The sequence below is a fragment of the Pantherophis guttatus genome, chromosome 3 (assembly GCF_059756535.1).
Source record: "Pantherophis guttatus breed Tessera chromosome 3, ASM5975653v1, whole genome shotgun sequence".
Classification (NCBI taxonomy): Eukaryota; Metazoa; Chordata; class Lepidosauria; order Squamata; family Colubridae; genus Pantherophis; species Pantherophis guttatus.
In genome coordinates, this window is record NC_142065.1 from 183,568,002 (window position 1) to 183,589,259 (window position 21,258).

The following is a 21,258-nucleotide window of genomic DNA, read 5'->3' on the forward strand; positions in this document are numbered from 1 at the left end:
TGCGCAGATCACCAATGATGACGTCGTGCTGGAAGGGTGGAGCCTCCCACCAGTTTTACTACCAGTTCTATAGAATCGGAAAGAACCGGGAGCAACACACCACTGGTTGTTGTGAGGAAAATAGGAGGAGAAAAGAATATTGATACACTGCTCAAAAAAATAAAGGGAACACAAGCAGAAGACATCCGAGATCTGAATGAATGGAATAGCCTTATTAAATACTTTGTTCTTTACATACGGTAGTTTATACACTGCTCAAACAACTAAAGGGAACACAAAACTACTGTATGTAATGAACAAAGTATTTAATGAGGCTATTTCATTCATTCAGATCTTGAATGTCTTCTGCTTGTGTTCCCTTTATTTTTTTGAGCAGCGTATATTGATATTGATTTATTGCAAAGGATTAATGTAGAAGATCTACTAAGTGAGGATGTTGGCAGCAATGTAGTACTAGTATCCATATTCTTCTGATGAGTGCCAGGCACTTGAAAAGTTATTCTGAAATGCCATTATGTTTCCTCATCTACTTCAGAATATCATAAGGGTTCTATGGAAAATATGAATGAATGAATGAATGAATGAATGAATGAATGAATATCTGATCTAATCTCAACTTCTGGAATTCCCCTTCAGAGGATAAAGAAATTAGAGTATAAATTCTTATTTCAGTGACAATTAAAGGAGTCACATTTCTAGATACTCAGAGTAAACATATTAGAAAGCTAAGAGATGAAATTGACAAAACGACAATTAATTTTAGCCAGTGTCTAGGTTCTTGTGGGAAATGTGAAGAGCAGGATCAGAAACCTGCAGTGATCACAGCACCAACAAAATTAACATAAACACAGAAATGGAAAGTTGGCAAGGAGCTGTAGTTTACATGTTTGGTTTGAAATGATGCAACTCTTCAAGTTAAAGAGGAATAAGAGTGTCTGAGTAAAATGTTACTAATCTTTCCAAAAAGCTGTGTCATCAACTTTGTAACCAAAATGTAACTAGAGTTTACACTGTCAAAACATTTGCTATTAGCTCTTCAGTTTAAGCTTTCTTAAATATTGTAGATCAGGGGTGTCAAACTCAAGGCCTGCGGGCCAAATCTGGCCCATGGGGTGTTTAGATCTGGCCCACAGGGCCACCCTGGAAACAGCAAAGGACCGGCCTGCGGTGTCTCTGTCAGCGAAAATGGGCTCCCGAGCTCTGTTTTTGGCTGCGTCAGCCTCCTGCAACCCTCTGCCAGTGAAAACGGAGCTGGGAGCCCATTTTCGCTGGCAGAGCACTTGGGCCACCACAGGCATTGATACTAATGATGTTAAGATGGCCACGCCTACCCTGGCAATGCCCCTCCCCCCAGAGATCAAACACAACCCTGATGCGGCCCTCAATGAAATTGAATTCGACAATCCTGTTGTAAATGAATACTACAATATGTGAAGACCAAATCTTATTTAGACGCAGAGGGAAAGAAAAAATTATATACTGAAATTTAATATAATTGAATTCTTCCAGTCCAGTTGCTTGTATCAAAGAACAAATGGTGTTTTTGTTTATAGGCTTTGTAGAAATATGTGCAGAATTATAGCATAGAGAGGGATACCCTTTGCACATGTGCGTACCCATCCCTTACATATAATTTGCCCAAATCTCCTCTTCTTTTGTTTTTTTTCCCAATGGTTTTAGGAATAGAATAGAATAGAATAGAATAGAATAGAATAGAATAGAATAGAATAGAATAGAATAGAATTTTTATATTGGCCAAGTGTGACTAGACACACAAGGAATTTGTCTTGGTGCATATCCTTCTCAGTGTACATAAAAGAAAAGATACGTTCATCAAGAATCATAAGGTACAACACTTAATGATAGTCATAGGGTACAAATAAGCAATCAGGAAACAATATCAATATAAATCCTAAGGATACAAGCAACAAAATTACAGTCATACAGTCATAAGCGGAAGGAGATGGGTGGTGGGAACGATGAGAAGATTAATAGTACTTCAGACTTAGTAAATAGTTTGACAGTGTTGAGGGAATTATTTGTTTAGCAGAGTGATGGCGTTCGGGAAAAAACTGTTCTTGTGTCTAGTTGTTCTGGTGTGCAGTGCTCTATAGCATCGTTTTGAGGGCAGAAGTTGAAACAGTTTATGTCCAGGATGTGAGGGGTCTGTAAATATTTTTACAGCCCTCTTTTTGACTCGTGCAGTATACAGGTCCTCAATGGAAGGCAGGTTGGTAGCAATTGTTTTTTCTGCAGTTCTAATTATCCTCTGAAGTCTATGTCTGTCTTGTTGGGTTGCAGAGCGAAACCAGACAGTTATAGAGGTGCAGATGACAGACTCAATAATTCCTCTGTAGAACTGTATCAGCAGCTCCTTGGGCAGTTTGAGCTTTCTGAGTTGGCGCATAAAGAACATTCTTTGTTGTGCTTTTTTGATGACGTTTTTGATGTTAGCTGTCCATTTTAGATCTTGCGATATGGTAGAACCTAGAAATTTGAAGGTCTCTATTGTTGATACTGTGTTGTCTAGTATTGTGAGAGGTGGAAGTATGGAATGTTTTCTCCTAAAGTCTACCACCATTTCTACGGTTTTGATTGTGTTCAGTTCCAGATTGTTCCGGTCACACCATGAGGCTAGTTGTTCAACCTCCCGTCTGTATGCGGATTCATCATTGTCTCGAATGAGACCGATCACTGTTGTGTCATCTGCGAACTTCAGTAGTTTAACAGATGGATCATTAGAGATGCAGTCATTGGTACACAGAGAGAAGAGAAGCCTTGGGGGGCCCCTGTGCTAATTGTACAGGTATCTGATGCGATTCTGCTTAGCTTCACATGCTGCTTCCTTATGGAAGCTTATGATCCACTTGCAAGTGTATTAGGGTACCTCTAACTGGATTAGCTTAGTTAGAAGTGTGCCTGGAATGATGGTATTGAATGCTGAACTAAAGTCTACAAAGAGGACCCTTGCATAGGTCTTTGGAGATTCAAGATGTTGTAGGATATAGTGCAGAGTCATATTAACAGCATCATCCGTGGATCTATTTGCTCGGTATGCAAATTACAAGGGGTCTAACAGCGGATCCATAATGGTTTTCAAGTTGGACAGCACTAGCCTTTCAAAGGTTTTCATGACTACAGATGTTAGAGCAACTGGTCTGTAGTTGTTCAGTTCCTTGATGGTGGGCTTCTTTGGCAATGGGATGATAGTAGAGCATTTGAAGTAAGAAGGAACGTAGCACATCTCTAGTGATTTATTGAAAATACAGGTGAAAATGGGGGCCAATTGGTCAGCACAGACTTTTAAGCAAGAAGGAGTTATCTTATCTGGGCCTGGAGCTTTTCCTGGCTTTTGTTTGTGAAATAGGTCTTGCACTTCCTTTTCTATGATCACTAGGGGTTGTGAACCCAATGGGATGGGGTCAGTTGTAGGAGGCTTGGCTGTTGTTAGGGTTGCTTTGAAAAATGATGTCTTTAATTCACTAGTTCATGACAAATGCAACTTTACAGAAAAAGTATTTTTGTCTCCTACCAAAGTAGGACGAATAGGACACCACAGTTACCTCTTTTGTGAACATAGGCCAAATATTACTGATTTATAGGTATCATAATTTCCAATGACATCAGATTATTGCACATTATTAATTACATGTTTATCATTGAGTCACTAGGGCAGGGCAGGGAAGATATAATTGCTTGTGAGTTTATTTTTTTTTCTCACAGTGTCTCAATAAAATCGTATCTACTGATCTTCAATCTTTTCATATACTCCTCTCATATGAATCATCTCACCCTCATTCCTTTTTTGTGCTTTGCATTGTTCTATATGCTGACATATTGTATATTATTGGAAAATTTATGCTCTACTGGTTGATGAAATTGATTCCAAAATTATAGGCATAAGCAGGACGTAAAAGTTAGGAGCACAGGACCCGAGTTGAATTTCTGGAGCTTTATAGAACTTTCTGAAAACAGAGAGTTTAAATTTCACTAGCACTGATTGAGTTTCTTCCCTTTATATGTTCAAAACCACCGGATGCTATTTAAAAATGCTGAATATGTCCCAGATTTCATTTTAAGAATAAAGAGGACACAGAAAGAAATGCTGTGTAGTCTTTTCCAGCCCAGAGTTCTTACAGGGTGTTGAAACACGCAGAATTCAAAGCCAGCATAACCAATAGCCTTCTTTTGGAACTCTAGGGACTCCAGTATGGTCCTTCATATGTCACCTGCATAAGAAATTTATAAAAATAGGACACTGTTATACAACACTGAAATATGGTAATATTATTTTCTGGAACAACTAGATGCCACAAAATTTCACAATTCTATAAATAACTATCAGACTCCATTATATGTTCCACCCTATCTAGGAGCTAATCTGGTGTACTGGTAAATATGTTAGGCAAGAAGGCTTATCAGTAGTATGAACATGGAACATAGAATAATAAGAGTTGGAAGGGACCTTGGAGGACTTCTAGTCCAATCCCCTGCTCAAGCAGGAGACCCTATATGATTTCAGGTAAATGGTTGTCCAGTCTGTTTTTGAAAACCTTCAGTGATAGAGCACCCATAACTTCTGAAAGTGAGCTATTCCATTGGTTAATTGTTCTCACTGTTAGGAAGTTTCTCCTTAGTTCTAGGTTGCTTCTCTCCTTGGTTAGTTTCCAACCATTGTTTCTTGTCTTGTCTTTTGGTGCTTTGGAAAATAGTTTCACCCCATCATCTTTGTAGGAGCCCCTCAAATATTAGGGCAGTGCAATCATGTCCTCCTCCCCAGTCCTTCTTTTCATTAGACTAGACATACCCAATTCCTGTAACTGTTCTTTGCACTTAGGATTCCATTTTGGGAAAAATCACTGTGTTTTTGATAGGCAATAAAAATTGTCTTGTATGCTCTAACCTTTAATACGCTCAGGCTTCTTTATTTCTTTCAATATGACCTTATCTGATAATAAAAATTATTTGTGTATTAAACCAAAACACAATTAAAGGCTAATATATCACAACTGCAGCAAGAATATGTTTTGCTCAACATTGGAAGGGGAAAGACCTACCGTCTGAAGATTTGATTTTGGGAAAAATTATCGAATATGCGGAAGCTGACAGGTTAACAAAAATTCTGAGAGATCAAAAGGATTCCGTATATTTTCAATGTTGGGACCAATGGTATATCTGGTTGAATAATAGAATAAAAAAAAGGATAAGGTTAGTGTAGATTTTATTTTTTATTTGTATATCTTGACTGAAGTTAATATACTGTGTAAAGCTCCCGTCATGATCTGTGTGAGAATAAATATTTTGTTGTAAAGAAATAAATTAAAAATTAAAAAAAAAACAATTAAAGGCTAATAAAAGCAGCAGAATAAGCTCAAGATAAAAATCAGCAATAAAGTTAGTAGAAGTGCAGTAAATTACAGGACAACAAATGGCAGAGACTTCTAGGATGATCCACTGAAGCTCATTATAGGAAGAATCAGGTGAACTAAGTGCTTGTTTTTTGTTTTTCTAAACACAACACATAAACTATGGAACTACATGTTCTGCGTAACCCAGAGTTTGTGAAAGTTGTCCATATAAATTTTATGAATAAATAAATAAATATGTGGTAGTGGTCATCAGTGTACAGTTTAAAAGGAAACTAGGTAAAATTATGGATGAGGAAGGTCTCTATGGTTGGTAGCACTGAAAAGTGATGGTGTTCAAGAAAAAGTTTAAAACCTGATTGCTTTCCAAAGGCTTGGAATAGATTGATAATACCTTCCTCTGTGCTATCAACCATAGACAGCTTCCTCTCTCTCTCACTCTCCCCATCTCCCTCCCTCCTTTTAGGGTACTTTCCCCCCCTCATGTTTTTGTGGTATTCTTGTTTTTTTTAAACTATAAACTGCCAGGAGTCTTTAGGAGTTAGATGACCACTAAATTGTTCAAGCAAACAAAATCCAAGGCAGCACGCCCTAAAATCCAGCTGCTAAGAACCAATTCAGAAGGGACAACTACCTCCCACAGGTCATGTTCCTCTGATTAGCATGTGAGGAAGAAAGGTATACTAATGGATGGTTGTGTCAGCCAACTTAATTAACAGTCAGCCTCACCCATTTTGATCACAGCTTTATACACGAGGGATGGCAAATACAGATGAAATACAATATTGCCTAGCATCAGGCAAAGCTATTTTCATTCATTAATCTTTTATCAGCCTAAGATGTTAAAAGCCCCACAAAGCCATAACAATAATGGATCCACGAGTTACTCCCAAGGTAACTGGGTAACCTGGTTCCTCAGGAGAGCAACCCCCGTCTCCAGGACAAGATGACAGTATTTTCGATATCTCCATCTTGTATTAACTAAGCCTCTTTCAGAAGCTCATCCCATCCTTAACAATGCTGAAGGACTCCTGAACTACAGGTACTGTACAGGTACAGGAACTACTACTTTTAACCATTGTTTAGTGGTTAATTCAAAGTTACAATGGCACTAAAAAAAAGTGATTTATGACCAATTTTCATGCCAATGACCATTGCAATATCCCCCATGATCACATGATCAAATTTTGGGTGCTTGGCAACTGGAATTTTGGGCTCAATTGTGGCCATAAGTCGAAGCTTGCCTGTATATGGGGTGGTGATTGACCCTGTGTGCCTTAGTTCTAATACTACACTTTTCCATGATAAATGTTAAGTAACATTATTTAAACATAAACAGGAGAGGCCCTTGATAAGCAAAGAATAATATATACATTAAAGAAAGCAATCAACAATTTTGAACATTCCTCACATTTTTAAAATATATTGAACCGTGGTGGCCCAGTGGTTAGAATGCAGTACTGCAGGCTACTTCTGCTGACTGCCTGCTGCCAGCAATTTGGCATTTTGATTCTCACCAGGCTAATGATGGGTTTCTACCGGTTCACCTCAATTCGGGAAAACCAGTAGCGGTGGCTACGGTGGCGGCGGGAGGCTCCACCCACCCCAGATGTCATCACAGACGCTCTGAGCATGCGCAGAAGGTTCTACGTATGTGCAGAAGTGCCATGCGTGAGCGAAGCAAGCATGCACATGCACATTCTCACAGTTCCAAACCGGTAGCGAAGGTAAGTGAAACTCACTACTGCACCAGCTCAAGATTGTCTCAGCTGTCCATCTTTCTGAGGTTGGTAAAATGAAGACCCAGATTGTTGGAGGCAATATGCTGACTCTAAAATGCTTAGAGAGGGCTGTAACGCACTGTGAAGCAGTATATAAGCCTTTATATATGGCTTTATATACCGCTTTATTGAGCTGCAGGCATTTGCTGTCTTTAAGAAAGCACCACTCACACTGATACCCTCCTATAGGTACCAATGCAGGAGGTGTCAGGCAAATGAAGAGTGTTGTTTCCCACAAGAGTCTCTTACATTTACACAATTGTGGCATCCACAGGATCGGGCTCTTTTTGCCAGAGTGATAAAAACAACATCATGTCACAAACTTTATGACCTTCACATATGTGTGCATTTAAGTAAGAGCTGTAGTATAATAGATGTCATACCAGTTCTGCTCTCTCAAAGCACAAGATGTGGGTTCAAAAAACAGCTTCCACAAGAAGGATAGAATAAGAGTCAGTATAAATTCAGTGTTTTGTAATAAGTCAACCTTGGCCACCATGGTGCATCCAGAGGTTAGTCAAAAAAGTGACAATTCTTTTTACTACTAATTGCCCTTTCCCTAAAAAAAGCTGGTATTCAAGGAGGCAAAATCAGCCATCAAGGTAGTTTCGGCCAGTCATATCTGAGTCACTTGGATCCTATAATTAACTAAACTGGTTATTGCACCTGCTGGTAACAGGTTTTACAGCTTTACCTCATATAGCTTTTGATTTCCTCAGCCCCTATTTCAGGTTGTATCTTTAGTAAAAGAGGAATAGGAAAAGCTGGGCATACCTAGAGGGCTGATTACGGTTACAAATGGCTCATTCGTTCCTAGCTGGTCTTGAGATCCATCCAATATCCAATATAAAGCAGTGTGAAACTTCCTTCCTCCATTCTGATACAAAGAATGGATGAATATAAGTGTCCTTCCTCCATTCTCAAATTTTTGCTGAAGTAGAAGGTTGGGTAATAAAGCCCCCTCCTTCCAATCGCGTTCGCCTCTGGCAGCCCTCAGAAACCGATCAACGATTACAATCGTCGTTTGTCATCTCACGCGGCGGGGATCATTTTTCAGCTTCCCTCACTAACTGCCGGCAGTGGATTTCCTGGGGGAATCCTGAGTCTGAGTCGGGACAGCATTTCGAGATCAGCCAAGGTCTGCAGACAGCAACAGGGGGACCGGGGGGGGGGGGCGGGAGCGGACGAAGTCTGCGTTAGTAGAAACGCAGCGCTTTTGCCTCCGCCGCCCGGGAACCCAGAAGTTTAGGTAAGGCAATTGCGCAACCACGCCAGAGCTGAGGGAGCCCAGCCTGGCCTCGCCACTGAGAAGGGGGCGGAGCTGCGGTGGGGATCCCGGCGCCTTCCGAGCATCAGCAGTGGCGGCGCGACTCTCCTCCAGCGAGCCCTCCGCACTTTCCTTCCATGCTGCTCACCAGCATCGCCGACCGCAGCTTCCCTCTGGCGAAGGGCAGGGCGAGGGCGACCGCGCTGACGTCGCTCTTCTCCATTGGCCCTGGCCGGCAGCACATGCCCAAGACAGCTAAGATAAAGGCACCCGGCCCACACCTCGCTTCTCCGTCTCTGCTTTGGAGCTTTTTTCTGTCAGCCTCCTTAGCTCGGCTCTTCTCTTCCCCGGCGGCTCGACTCTTAGCATCTCCCGCTCGGCCCAATGGCTAACATGGAAGCTTTCTTAGGCAAATGGAGCCTGGTCTCCAGTGAAGGTTTTGAGGATTATATGAAAGAATTAGGTAAGAAGGGAAGGGAAATGGGAATGCTGTCAAAAAAAAGAAAGAAAGAAAAAAGAATGTAAGGGAATTACGACAAGAACAGAAACATTAATCCTTCTTCTCACAAAGGGGAATTACAGACCTCCGGTTCCTCTTGGGCAAAACATTAAAAGAAGGATGTGGATAGTATGGCTGAAAAATAGGGCAATCAATCATCATCATTATCATCATCCCAGGTCCTTGGTAAAAGACTCGATAGCTAGACAAAAATGCCAAGCCCAGTCTGAACACCTGGCTGACTGTGCGATGATGATGAGGATAGTAATAATTGCCTATATACTCAGACACTACCTTAATAGCTCTTAGGTCCTTGGTTAGGACTTGAACTGTGAAGCTTTTATCAGTTCCAGGCTGTGAGTCGAATCGAAGATTAAATATAATAATAATAATAATAATAATAATAATAATAATAATAATAATAATAATAATAATATAAGCAACATCACATTTTCTTATGTATATGTTCCATTCTTGTACTTGTGTGTGTAAATTCAAAGATGCAGATGGCAATTCCTGGTGAATGTGGATCTCCGAAGTGCAATTGACCAAAAAATGTAGGATTGCTGTTAAAAACTATGTAATTCACCCTACCCTGTGCCCATCCCTTTTTTTTTTTTAGGAGAAGTGTGGCTTTGTCTGTTTAAAATGGCTGCTTTGGATTAAAATGAAATATTGATTGTAGCTCAGAGTGTCCTATGTATGTGTAGTATGCTTGTATCTCTTTCTCTGTGTCTCTCTGTGTGTGTCTATGTGTAGTCTGTTTTGTATGTATGCAATACTTGGGATTCTGTTCAGTTGCTATGCAAAATATGCTTTTCAGCATGCAGCCCTATTTCACTAAAACGTGCATATGGTTTTGTCATCTAGGTTACAGTGATGGATGATGATAATGAAAAAGCTTAATTTTTTTTCCTTTTGGAAGCCTATAAAGATTTGGAAATATGGAATTATGAGCTTTGTGTCTCTTTTTTCAGCTCTTAAAAATGCTCTCTCCAAGCTCTGCAAAGACATTCTCAGACAGCTTTTATAACAAGCACACAGATAGACATTGTTTCAATGGAGCTGATGAGCAAACTAAGATTGCAGCTGGGCTGCATATGAAAAGTGTGTAAGAGAGAGAAGGAAAACAGGACTGAATGAGTTGTGCATGTAGGGATGATGGCTTTAAATGAATACAGTTGCTCTTTTCTTGAACTTCCCCCAGGGAAGAAGAGTGTTTCTTTTTTAAAAAAAAATGGATTTCTGTAATATATGCTACGCTATGTTTCTTGTATTTTACCTGACTTTGCTCAGGTCTATATTAACAGAATGTATGGTTCTAATATTTAGGAGTTTCAAATAGTCTGATGCAGCACTGGAAATGTTGCAAGATGAGCAAATTTCCTGCAACTTCATGCCAAGGAAGACAAAACTGAGTCTAGCAATGACAGAGTTTAGTCATCATTTGCAGTGACTCCTGCTGAGATAGAAACTAGAAAGAGAACAGAATTAATATCCTTACAACTATTTTATTTGAATTTCTCTCTCTCTCCCCCTCCTTCTGAAACAATTTCACTGAAATACAGAGTTCAGTGATGATTATTTAATACATTTGGTTCCTGTAGCCAAAATATTGCACAATGAGCTGAGTTCTGGGGCCCATTTAAATTAAAATATACTACATTTTACAAAAAGTCTGTTCCTAACCAATATTCCTGCCTTAAAACTAGACACAGGAAAATCCAGAACTCACTCAGGAAATATAAGCCAATCTGAAAGGTGGCAATTTTGTGGTCTCCAAATCTGTTGAACCCAGACCCCTGGAATGACACAAACTTCATGTTTATGGGAGTCAAAGTAATTACTCTGTATTGATTTTTTCTTTGCCTTACCAGAAGTTGCTGTAATAGATTACAGTGAGAAGAAATATACTGACACACTATAGAATGATTTTGTTCCAATCCTACTGCAGACTTGTGAATATGCTTTTCTCTCCATACAAGCATTTGAATTCTGAATAGAAGTCATTTTAGGTTAGGTTGAGTTTTACAGAGTTTTGCAAGTTTGATGTGTAATTAAAATTTAATGAGAAGGGGCAGTAAACTCATTGACTGGGAAACTCCCTCTCATGCTAGATAATTAAAAAAGATAATCTTGTGTGAGAGTGTCTATATAATGACTGTGGTTGGTTAACCTATTTAAAAGTAAATTCTCTCTCCTTTTGGCAGGGGTAGGTATGGCAATGAGAAAGATGGGAAATATGGCCAAGCCAGATATTATCATCAGCAAGAATGGCGATACTTTCACAGTCAGAACTGAAAGCACTTTCAAGACCTCAGAATTCAGCTTCAAGTTAGATGAAAAATTTGATGAAAACACGATAGATGGTCGAAAAACTCAGGTAAATGAGACTGTAACCCAGGGAACATACCAAGTATATGACATGCTAAACTGATTTTTAACTATTGCGTTCAATGACTCCTGAAGTCGAATAATGTCATTACCTCCACAAAAATACAGATTCTGCTGTTTTAACTCAAATATCTCAGCAGTAGCAGTCCCAAACTAGATCCTTGACTTACAAATTAGTCCATTACTCCCAGAATATGCCCAAACTACTCCTAAAAACTCTGTGCTGTGCTGTTTTGATCTGATAGTGCTGGTGAGTTTTGTAATATGAAGAAACTAGTTTAAGAACTTAAGCTCAGTCCACATTTGTAGAGGGATTTACTACCGGATCTGTGGGTGAGACTTGGTGGGTGTGGCATGGCAATGCTTGGTGGGCGTGGCTTGGTGGGTGTGGCAGGGGAAGGTTACTGCAAAATCCTCATTTCTTCCCGATCAGCTGGGAGTCGGGAGGCAGAGAATAGATGGGGGCGGGGCCAGTCAGAGGTGGTATTTACCGGTTCTCCTAACTACTCAAAACTTCCGTTACTGGTTCTCCAGAACTGGTCAGAACCTGCGAATACCACCTCTGGACCGCATGCTTAAGAATGCCCACTGAATACCAGCAGAATCATTTGCACTGCAAACAGCATTGATTACCAGTTCTCCAGGTGGCAGAAAAGTGCATTTATGCTCAAGTAAAATTTTTCATGGATCAGTATGATGTTGTTTGGTCTCAGTTCTTAGATTAAAACTCATTTGTCCCAGTTGTTTTAACAAATCTACCTTCTTCCAAAATCCAGTTTTTCAGTCTTTTGCTCCTGAAAAATGTTAAGTGTGGCTCTGGGCCATAAAACAATGCCACCATTGCCATAAACAGTTAAATCTATATGGGAAACAGTGGAATAAAGAGCTTCTCTGGACAGTGTATTCAGTTGTCAGACAACCCCACATTGTAAAATGCATTTTTCTATTCATCAGTGATCACACCTAGAGGAGTTTTGCCACTGTTCTTGTACAATCTTATACAACCAGATATGTGTATCCCTTCCCTGTCATTTTGTGCTCATTTTAATTGTTACAGCCAACTTCTGGTGGCTGTGCTGAACTAACTCTTTGAGCTGAATCTAAGCCAGATTCAAGAGCTGGTGCATTTGCAAAATACGGGGATAAAACTCATAACATTACTCTCAATTTACATATGTCTGCAAAGGCAATTACCACACATAAATAAACAAAAATGTTAGAAATAAAACTCTAACTCAAGAATGTGTAATAGAGAACAGTTTTGTAGACTGAACTTTACAAATATTATCTTTACCTGGATCCACTGTATAAACCAGGAGAGCTGATCAGCTTGAGGGTAATTTGTATGTGGTGTTTATGTTTCTGGGTAATTGTCTCTAAGTAAGCCTTACCAAGTCGTATTTTTATTACAGTGTCAGGCATGTAGATAGCCATAAAGTTGGGGATGTCTGCTCTAATATATATTTTTCTGTCATTTTTTTTATACACCCAGAGGAAAAAACATGAATGAACAGGAAACTGTGGTTATATAAGCAGTGTCATTTACCTGGGAAGAAGTAGAAAAGAGTAATTTATTGAAAACATTTAAATGCATTTGGAAATGAGGCTTAGATCTTTCACAAAATCGAGTAGACAGTGATGCTGAATATATTAACTGAATTTCAATGCTTCAATGCTGATCATTCAAGCAACATATTTCTACATCATGCATCAATTTCTAGATGCCAAGTATTGTAGATTTATCTTTTATTAGTATTCCATATTTTTCTGAAATTTGCCATTTTTCAAGTGTTGTATGAATCATCCTTATGATCTGTGATCTAAATGCAGATGAGTTTGCATGGGGATAGTGCAGGGGTGAAATCTACTTACCTTCCTTACCAGTTTGGAAGTGCATGCGCTGCGTGCGTGCATCACATGCACGTTTGGACCCTCTGCACATGTGCAAACCCTTCTGCGCCTTTCTGCACAGAGGGTAAAAAACAGGTTACTTCCTGGTTAAAACCAGGAAGTAACGATCGGGCGGGTGGGCGGAGTCTCATGCTGCCGCTGCTACCGGTTGTCCGAACCACCCGCCACCGTTGCTACCAGTTCAGCCAAACCGGTAGCATTTCATTCCTGGTATAGTGGTTAAACAGGTCCAGATATGGGTTGTGTCTGTTATCCATATATGTTCAATTTGGAGTTCCAGCATAACGAATAGAATAGAATAGAATAGAATAGAATAGAATAGAATAGAATAGAATAGAATAGAATAGAATAGAATAGAATAGAATAGAATAGAATAGAATAGAATAGAATCTTTATTGTCATTTTAAATGTACACTAATCAATATACATTAAAATAAAATTTCCGTTCATTCAGCTCTCAAAAGATAACCATTATGCTTATACCCACATACACATATATGGTACAGAGAAATATCATAGTCTAATTCAAGTGTATACATATACATGGTAAAAAAAAAGGATCTTGCAAGTTTACAACACGGATGGCACAAGGAACAAAGCTGTTACAGAATCTAGTAGTACCACTATAGATACTTTGAAACTTCCTCTCAGAGGGAGTAACAGAAACAGACCATGAAGTGGGGGAGAGAGAGAGGGAAGGAAGGAGGCAGGGAGAGAGAGAGAGAGAGAGAGAGAGAGAGAGAGAGAGAGGGAGAGAGAAAGAAAGAAAAGAAAGAAAGAAAGAAAGAAAGAAAGAAAGAAAGAAAGAAAGAAAGAAGAATGCTATAAATAAAAAAAATGGTCTGGAATGCAAGTTAAAATATTGTGAGATTTCCAAATACAAATTAATAAAGCCTTGGCTCATAAAACACCAGAATAAACTGTAGTTAAAAAGAAAGAAGTGGACATGTAGTGATCCAACAAGTAGTAGAATGCAAGGCAAAGAATGGGAGAAGATTGCAAAGTATTAAGATCTAAAAACTTGAAAGGTTATGGCATAAACTATGTTGGTCCCAGTGATGATCAGCACACTGAGTGCCATACCAAAAAGTCTTGGATGGCGCTTAGAAAATCTGCACAATGACAAAATTTCATTCTATCAATTACAAAAGGTGTGCTTGGATCTACACATATAGATTACAACATCCTAGATTCTTGGGAAGAACTTGATCTATGAAGACCAACACCAGCTAAAGGACTAGACTTGTGATTTTACATTTTTATGTCAATAATAATAATATAATCATCATCATCACCACCACCAAAGAATTTCTGTCATCCCAGGTTCTTGGGAAGGACTTGATAGTGTATAAAAATGTCAAATCCAGTGTAACATCTGACTGACTGACCAATTATAATAATAACAGCTGACAACATTAAGCACACTAAAGTAAAAACAGAGGTTAGAAGGGAATAAGAAGGTCTTAAAATCCAAGCTTAGTGGAGGAAATGCCATCAAGGAAATGAACACAGCTGGAATAGTAGACTGGACTCAAGCAGAACTGAAAGCCCTAGATAGGAAGACCAGAAAAATCATGACAATGAATCATGCTCATCACCCACACAGTGAACATGCTGGGCATGGAATGTTGCAAGTACTTCAGACAGCTGAAGAAGAAGAGAAAAGGGCATTGAAAGAATATTTGAAGGATGGTAAAGAAGATGCACTGAAACTTGTGTATCATGAAGGCTTACTGAATACCTCAGATAGCAAAGCAGCCTACAAAAAACACCAAATGAAGAATAGAAAAAAGACATAGCAAGGCAAAATATCATATGTCCACTAAACCCCCCCACACAGAGAAACCCTAGCTGCATGCTGTGTACGTCACCAGAAGCCCCCAACAAGCAAAGTCAATGGGGAAGCTAGCAGGAGGTCCAAATGATTGTTTGTTTGTTTGTTTATTTGTTTGTTTGTTTATTTATTTATTTATTATCGGACTTATATGCCACCCTTTCTCCACAAGGACTCAGGGTGGCTCACAGCAATAAGCAACAAATTAAGTCCAAATTAAAATTCAATCAATGAAAGAATCTAAAATTCCCATTAAATTATCATGGGCTAATGGGGTGCTGCAGTTGTCATAATTGCAAGCTGGTTTCCAAGTGCCCAACCCACAATCATGTGACTGCAGGGACTCTATGATGGCTGCAGTCACAAGGATCGATCGTAAATTTCCTTATTCAGCACCATGATAACTTCATGCTTAATATCCACATGTTAAGCATTGATTGCTTAACAACAGCAACTGAAAGTGCCAGAACTGCCATACGCATGTGACATCATGCTTTACAGCTTCATTGCTTAGTGACACAGTTCTCTATTTCAGTTTCTATTGTTATCCAAGGACTACCTGCATAATCAAGAATAATAGAATGTTTAATTCAGAGTGAAATCAACCATCTAATCTAATATGAGCAGATCATATAGGACAAGTTGAAAACATATGGGCAAAATATCTCATCTATAGAATTACAGTTCTATTCAGTGATGAAATCCAAACTTTTTTACTACTGGTTCTGTGGGCGTGGCTTTGTGGGCATGGTGTGGCTTGGTGGGCGTGGCTTGGTGGGTGTAACAGTTGAAGGATACTGCAAAAACTCCATTTCCACCCCACTCCAGGGGAAGGATACTGCAAAATCTCCATTCCCACTCCACTCCAGGGGAAGGATACTGCAAAATCTCCATTCCCATCCTACTCTGGGCCAGCCAGAGGTAGTATTTGCCAGTTCGCCAAACTACTCAAAATTTCCGCTACCGGTTCTCTCAACTGCTCCAAATTTCCGCTACCGGTTCTCCAGAACCTGCTGGATTTCACCCCTGGTTCTATTATACATTTAAAAAAGCAATATTCTTATATTAAGATAAGAGGAAACAATTTCACATAATTTAAAGCAATTTTCCATTGGTTTATAATTACTATTTTTAAAAAAGTAATTATTGGAGTAGGAACCACAGTATCACTAGAGCCTGCCAACCATCATGGAACTTCAGAAGCAGTAATCCCAGCAGGATAAAATAGAGGAGTATTATGTGAGAGTTTCAGATTAGCCACAAAAAGCACAGATTTACCCATTGCTTTAAACAGCAACAACAAAAAGCCAAAGATGTTTTTCTGTTGAAAAAATGGAAATAAAAATTCTGCAGTGGGAACTGTAGAACACTGAGAGTAGATATATGATAATGATGAGAGATGACTATACTATGAGTCAAAGGAACACATTTTGGGGTGCTGTTAAGATTAGGAATGGGGACAAATAGTCAGGTCCATCATGGGGCAATGAACTGTTCCAAAATGTGTTCCATAGTGGAAACCCAAGTAAAGTGATCAAATCCTTCAAGTATTTAGTAGTTGGTGTTCTGGGCATCCTTTTAATACTCTACTTTTGGCTCAAAATGTTTTTGGCTGTTCTTCAAGCTACTGGCAACGATTGCTGCAGGTTTTACAGTTAAAAAAATGTACAGCTGCATAGAGCTTCCACGATCTGTTTAGTTTTTCCACTGATGTTTTTAAATTGTATTTGTGTTTCCAATTATATACTTGTGGCCAAGGGTGTTGCTGTTCTCATGGAGAATTTGTGAAGAATGTTTTGTCTTTCTATCCTTGCCTTCAGAGGGGAAGAACTTGGTCAGTCAGTAGGGTGTGGAATTCTTGGATCAAGTTATGGTTAAGAATAAGATTGGATGAAGGCTTGGACGGAAGCCATAATCCTGAAAAACTAACAGGGAACTGGAGATAGCAGATATATTTAAAATGGCATGAGAGTATTGTCTCCTTTGATCTAATGAAAGAACTTTCCACATAGTTACAAATTTGGCACCTGCTGAAATTTTCCTCAGTGTGTAATCGAATATTGCATGTGGTTAGATAAACCATGCAGTCATTACAAAGGTTAAATAAGTTGTCACTCAGGAAAAACACTTCATATGAGCAGGAAGGATAGTACCTGGCTAGCCTTTCCCTGGATAATAATTATTTAAACAAATAGATATAAAATACATAGCTGGGTAGTCCTTTTATTAGAATGAAGCCAAATAACAATGGGCACACTGTCAGTTCTCCAGAATTCTTCATCAGCCATAATGTTATAAAAAGGAGTGGCTAGAGAAGAAGCAAGAAATCTAAAGTTTTTAAAAGATGTTGCAGTCATGAAGTGCCTGAATAGTTTGCTTCTGGTTTTGATTGTGTACCACACTGTAGAATCACAAGCCTAAAACCCATAGTTTCATTTCTTTTAGCCTCAAGACAAACTGAAAATCAACACATGAAGGAAGGAGCACGCTACTAAAATTCTGTCTTCCTTTACAGACCCTCATCAGTTTAAATGACAACAATGTGTTAACCCAGACCCAGCAGTGGGATGGCAAAGAAACCACAATAACAAGGAAGATAGATGATGGGAAACTGATAGTTGTAAGTAGAATTTTCTCTGTCTCTTATGCTAAATTTGTACACTATAAATGAAGTGTAACTTGTCTCAAATACCATAAATATCCACCTACCTTATCCTATTTCCAAACAATCTGTTTGTAAAAAAGAGAATGAATATATCTTTTTATTTTCCAGGAATGTGACTTCAATGGTGTCAAATGTACTCGTGTTTATAAAAAACTATGAAGAGCTTGATGTCTATGTTGGAGAGTGGCAGATCATTCTCGAAAGAGGACTAGTCCATATTTTTTTCTTTCTTCTTCTTCTTTCTAAACTAGATTTTTTAAAAGAAAAACCCATCATGTGCAAGAAACAGTGTTGTATGCAATTTAAAGTCCTTGATGACAATGGTTAAATTTTAAAAATTCTAAGAGATTGTAACTGTGTTATTATTTGTGAAATATTCCCTTCGCCCTTTTAAGAAAGTTTAGGAAATTGAAATTAGATAAATAAAATAGTAGGAAAAGTGTCAAAATATATTGAAAAATGTATGCTGGGCACAGATATAATGTGAATTAATGCATTATTCCCTGAAAGCAGACCTCATTAGTAATATTAATACACTGCACTAAGCAAGAGCCTTGGTGGCGCAGCAGACTAAAGTGCTGTTAAGTAGCACCAGTTGCCTGCAATCACTGCAAGTTCAAATCTCACCAGGCTCAAGGTTGACTCAGCCTTCCATTCTTTCGAGGTAGGTAAAATGAGGACCCGGATTGTGGGGGCAATCAGCTGACTTTGTATAAAAAGGCCAAAAGCCCTACTAAGCAGGTATATACAAAAGTATGAACACTATTGCTTAATGCATTGTAAGCCGCCCTGAATTTCCGGAGAAGGGCAGCATATAAATCAAACCAATAAATAAATAAATAAATGAATGAATGAATTACATAGCTTGTTTCTATATGTAATATGATGCTGAAACTTGCCATTGTGAGTTATTCAACAACTCATGATTAAATGAGGCTATGATTTAGAACAGGGGTGTCAAACTCACGGTCCACAGGCCATATGCGACATGTGCTGGCCATGCCCACTCCCAGTTTATAGAAGGGGATAAAAGCTATGATACGTCATGTGATGATGTGATGCCGCCAGTTTGACACCACTGATTTAGGATAATGTGTTCATCTACTTATTCTGTTTAAAAATACAACACCAAAATCCCTTCCCTGTATGCAATTGAGCTGAAAAACAGCTTGAAGTGCTGGACTCTGGAAATACAATCAGCCATCACTGGAACAGCAGTTAAACACACACAAGAAGTCAGAAAAAATGGACAAGTAGTTATGATTGGCATAGTGTAGGGTAGTTTTTCTCCAACCTAGAACCAGTTGCAGAGTTGCAGATCTATCATATTGGAATTGCACCAGATCAGAGGACCACTCCAACACAGCAAACACTGTGCCTCCAACATTTGCCTTGCTGCCAGCTTTACTAAACACTTGTGTGATGCTCAGTGCTGTCTTTCTTTGAACACAGAGCCAATTTATTTATAAATAATGCTGCATTTCAAGGGGAAACACACCAAGGTTTGCAGAGCTTGGGGAAGGTAATCAATTTCCAATGAGGGCAATTCTTGCCTTACACAACTACACAAGGCCACTGAAATCTCTTGAGGAAATAGCTGAAAGTCTGCTGAGTGAAAGTCAGTAATTGTAGGCTTTCATTCAGTTCTTTTTCACACAACTGTTCTGGGGTTATATTCACTTACCTTCGCTACTGGTTGCAAATGTGAGTGTGCGCGCCATGTCTGCGCATGCGCAGAGCATCGAAAACAGGATGTGATGATGTCCGGGTGGGTGGGCAGAGCCTCCCACAGCAGCCATTACCGATTTCCCTGAACTGGATAGAACTGGCTGAATCCCACCACTGAACAGTTTTCTTCTTTCCAAACGTGCTACAGCTTTAAGTGCTAGAACCTCAGGCAGTTGCCATGAAGAAGTGACTCCAGGAAAGCCACAAATCTTTCTTTGATAGTTTAACCATGCTCCTGGAATCTTATCATTTCTAAAGCTGCTCAGAACAGATGGCTGAAGCAGATTGCTTAGGTTAAATAAACACCAGTGGATTCCAACTGTTTTGATTTATTTATTAAAGTCCTATCTTTGGAATTAAAAAAATTATTCTTGAAACCTGGAGGGATTTAAATACTCTCCCCAGATGTTTTCTTTATGATTACTTAAATTTTTCCAGTGCAATAAACATTTTTAACCATTGTTTTAGAACTAAGCACCAGTGATCATGTTATCTTCCCCTATTTTGAAATTAATGGATCATTTGTACATTTCAATGCCACATTTTCTTTATTCAGAGCAATTTACAGCACTTCATCTACTGATATGGTTTATAATGGCTTTACATGAGAAAGGATTAACCTGAATCTTATTCTATCCATCTTCAGTAAAGTAAATTCACCTGAACTCAACAGGGCTTACTTGTAAATAATTATACCTCCATCCAATCCAAAATTCATGCAGCACACAATATTTGCTAGATCATATTTAGTAAAGATATCCAGATCTTCAGATTTTAGTCCCAAGTGATGCTTAGGAACATGTAATCCTGAACATAGCATCTATCTGCAACTCTTTAAAATAGCTGCATCTTTTCCCAAAATCACATAGATCAGTGGTTCTCAACCTGTGGGTCGGGACCCCTTTGGGGGTCGAATGACCCTTTCACAGGGGTCGCCTAAGACCATCGGAAAACACATATTTTCAATGGTCTTAGAAATAATTTTATGGTTGGGGGTCACCACAACATGAGGAACTGTATTAAAGGGTCGCAGCTTTAGGAAGGTTGAGAACCACTGACATAGATTATTATGCATATGGCAAACAACCTTTTGGGAAGTGAATCCAAAGTATTGCATATTATTCATTTTGAACAAAAGGCCATCATATCATTCAGATTGAATTGCTATCTCTTAGCTAATGTAAAAACTATTAAAACCTGTTATTTAGGTGGCAGTTAGCATATAGAAGAAATTTTCTTTTATTTCTTAAAATTCTTTATTTCAATTTAAAGTGAACTGGGATTGATATTTTCTGTGATACGCAGAAATCAGAATTATCCTCCCCCCCCCGAAATGTCAGTTCTATTTTTCATTTGACAAAGAAACTAATTAATTTTCATTTTAGACAGTTCTGAGTATTGCATATTGAATCAACATAAATAGTAATTCAAACAACTATAGTTAAAATAGGTCAAAGCAAGCTGCGTTCATTACAGGTAGAAGGTTGGCATTATTTTTCACCAAGCAATGACTTTGAATTGAAGATATTGGCTATTTGGCACCAGTCCCCTTCTTCTTAAGTAATCCTTGAAGTATTTTTTATTCCTCTTTAGAAGAATTAACAATTACCAATTAATGTGTTGATCACTACTATAAAAGTATGCTAATTATGAGAAAAATGTTTGGTCCTAATAAAGTGGATTATTCCATTGTCCTGTGAATTTTGTTTTAACGCTGTTCTCTTTATTTTAGTCAAGCCTTTGTATGTCTTGGATGTGATTAAATCAGGATATTGAAGGGTGTGTCTGCTTAGTTCCTGCATCTTCGAGAATA

The 21,258-nt window shown here is 38.7% G+C and overlaps 1 protein-coding gene and 1 long non-coding RNA gene across 2 annotated transcripts; one reads left to right on the plus strand and one right to left on the minus strand.

The window, feature by feature from the left end:
• Positions 1-1,733: 1,733 nt before the first annotated feature.
• On the minus strand, positions 1,734-8,552 carry LOC148114934 (uncharacterized). The gene is made up of 3 exons (XR_015733409.1): positions 7,922-8,552; positions 5,058-5,175; positions 1,734-4,229 (listed from the first exon to the last, which is right to left on the minus strand). It is a non-coding gene; the product is annotated as an uncharacterized LOC148114934 (long non-coding RNA).
• On the plus strand, positions 8,330-18,061 carry LOC117660288 (fatty acid-binding protein 5-like). The gene is made up of 4 exons (XM_060681918.2): positions 8,330-8,877; positions 11,124-11,296; positions 17,568-17,672; positions 17,826-18,061. The coding sequence occupies exons 1-4, from the start codon at positions 8,799-8,801 to the stop codon at positions 17,874-17,876; spliced, it is 408 nt and encodes a 135-aa protein (XP_060537901.1). The 5' UTR covers positions 8,330-8,798; the 3' UTR covers positions 17,877-18,061.
• Positions 18,062-21,258: the final 3,197 nt, after the last annotated feature.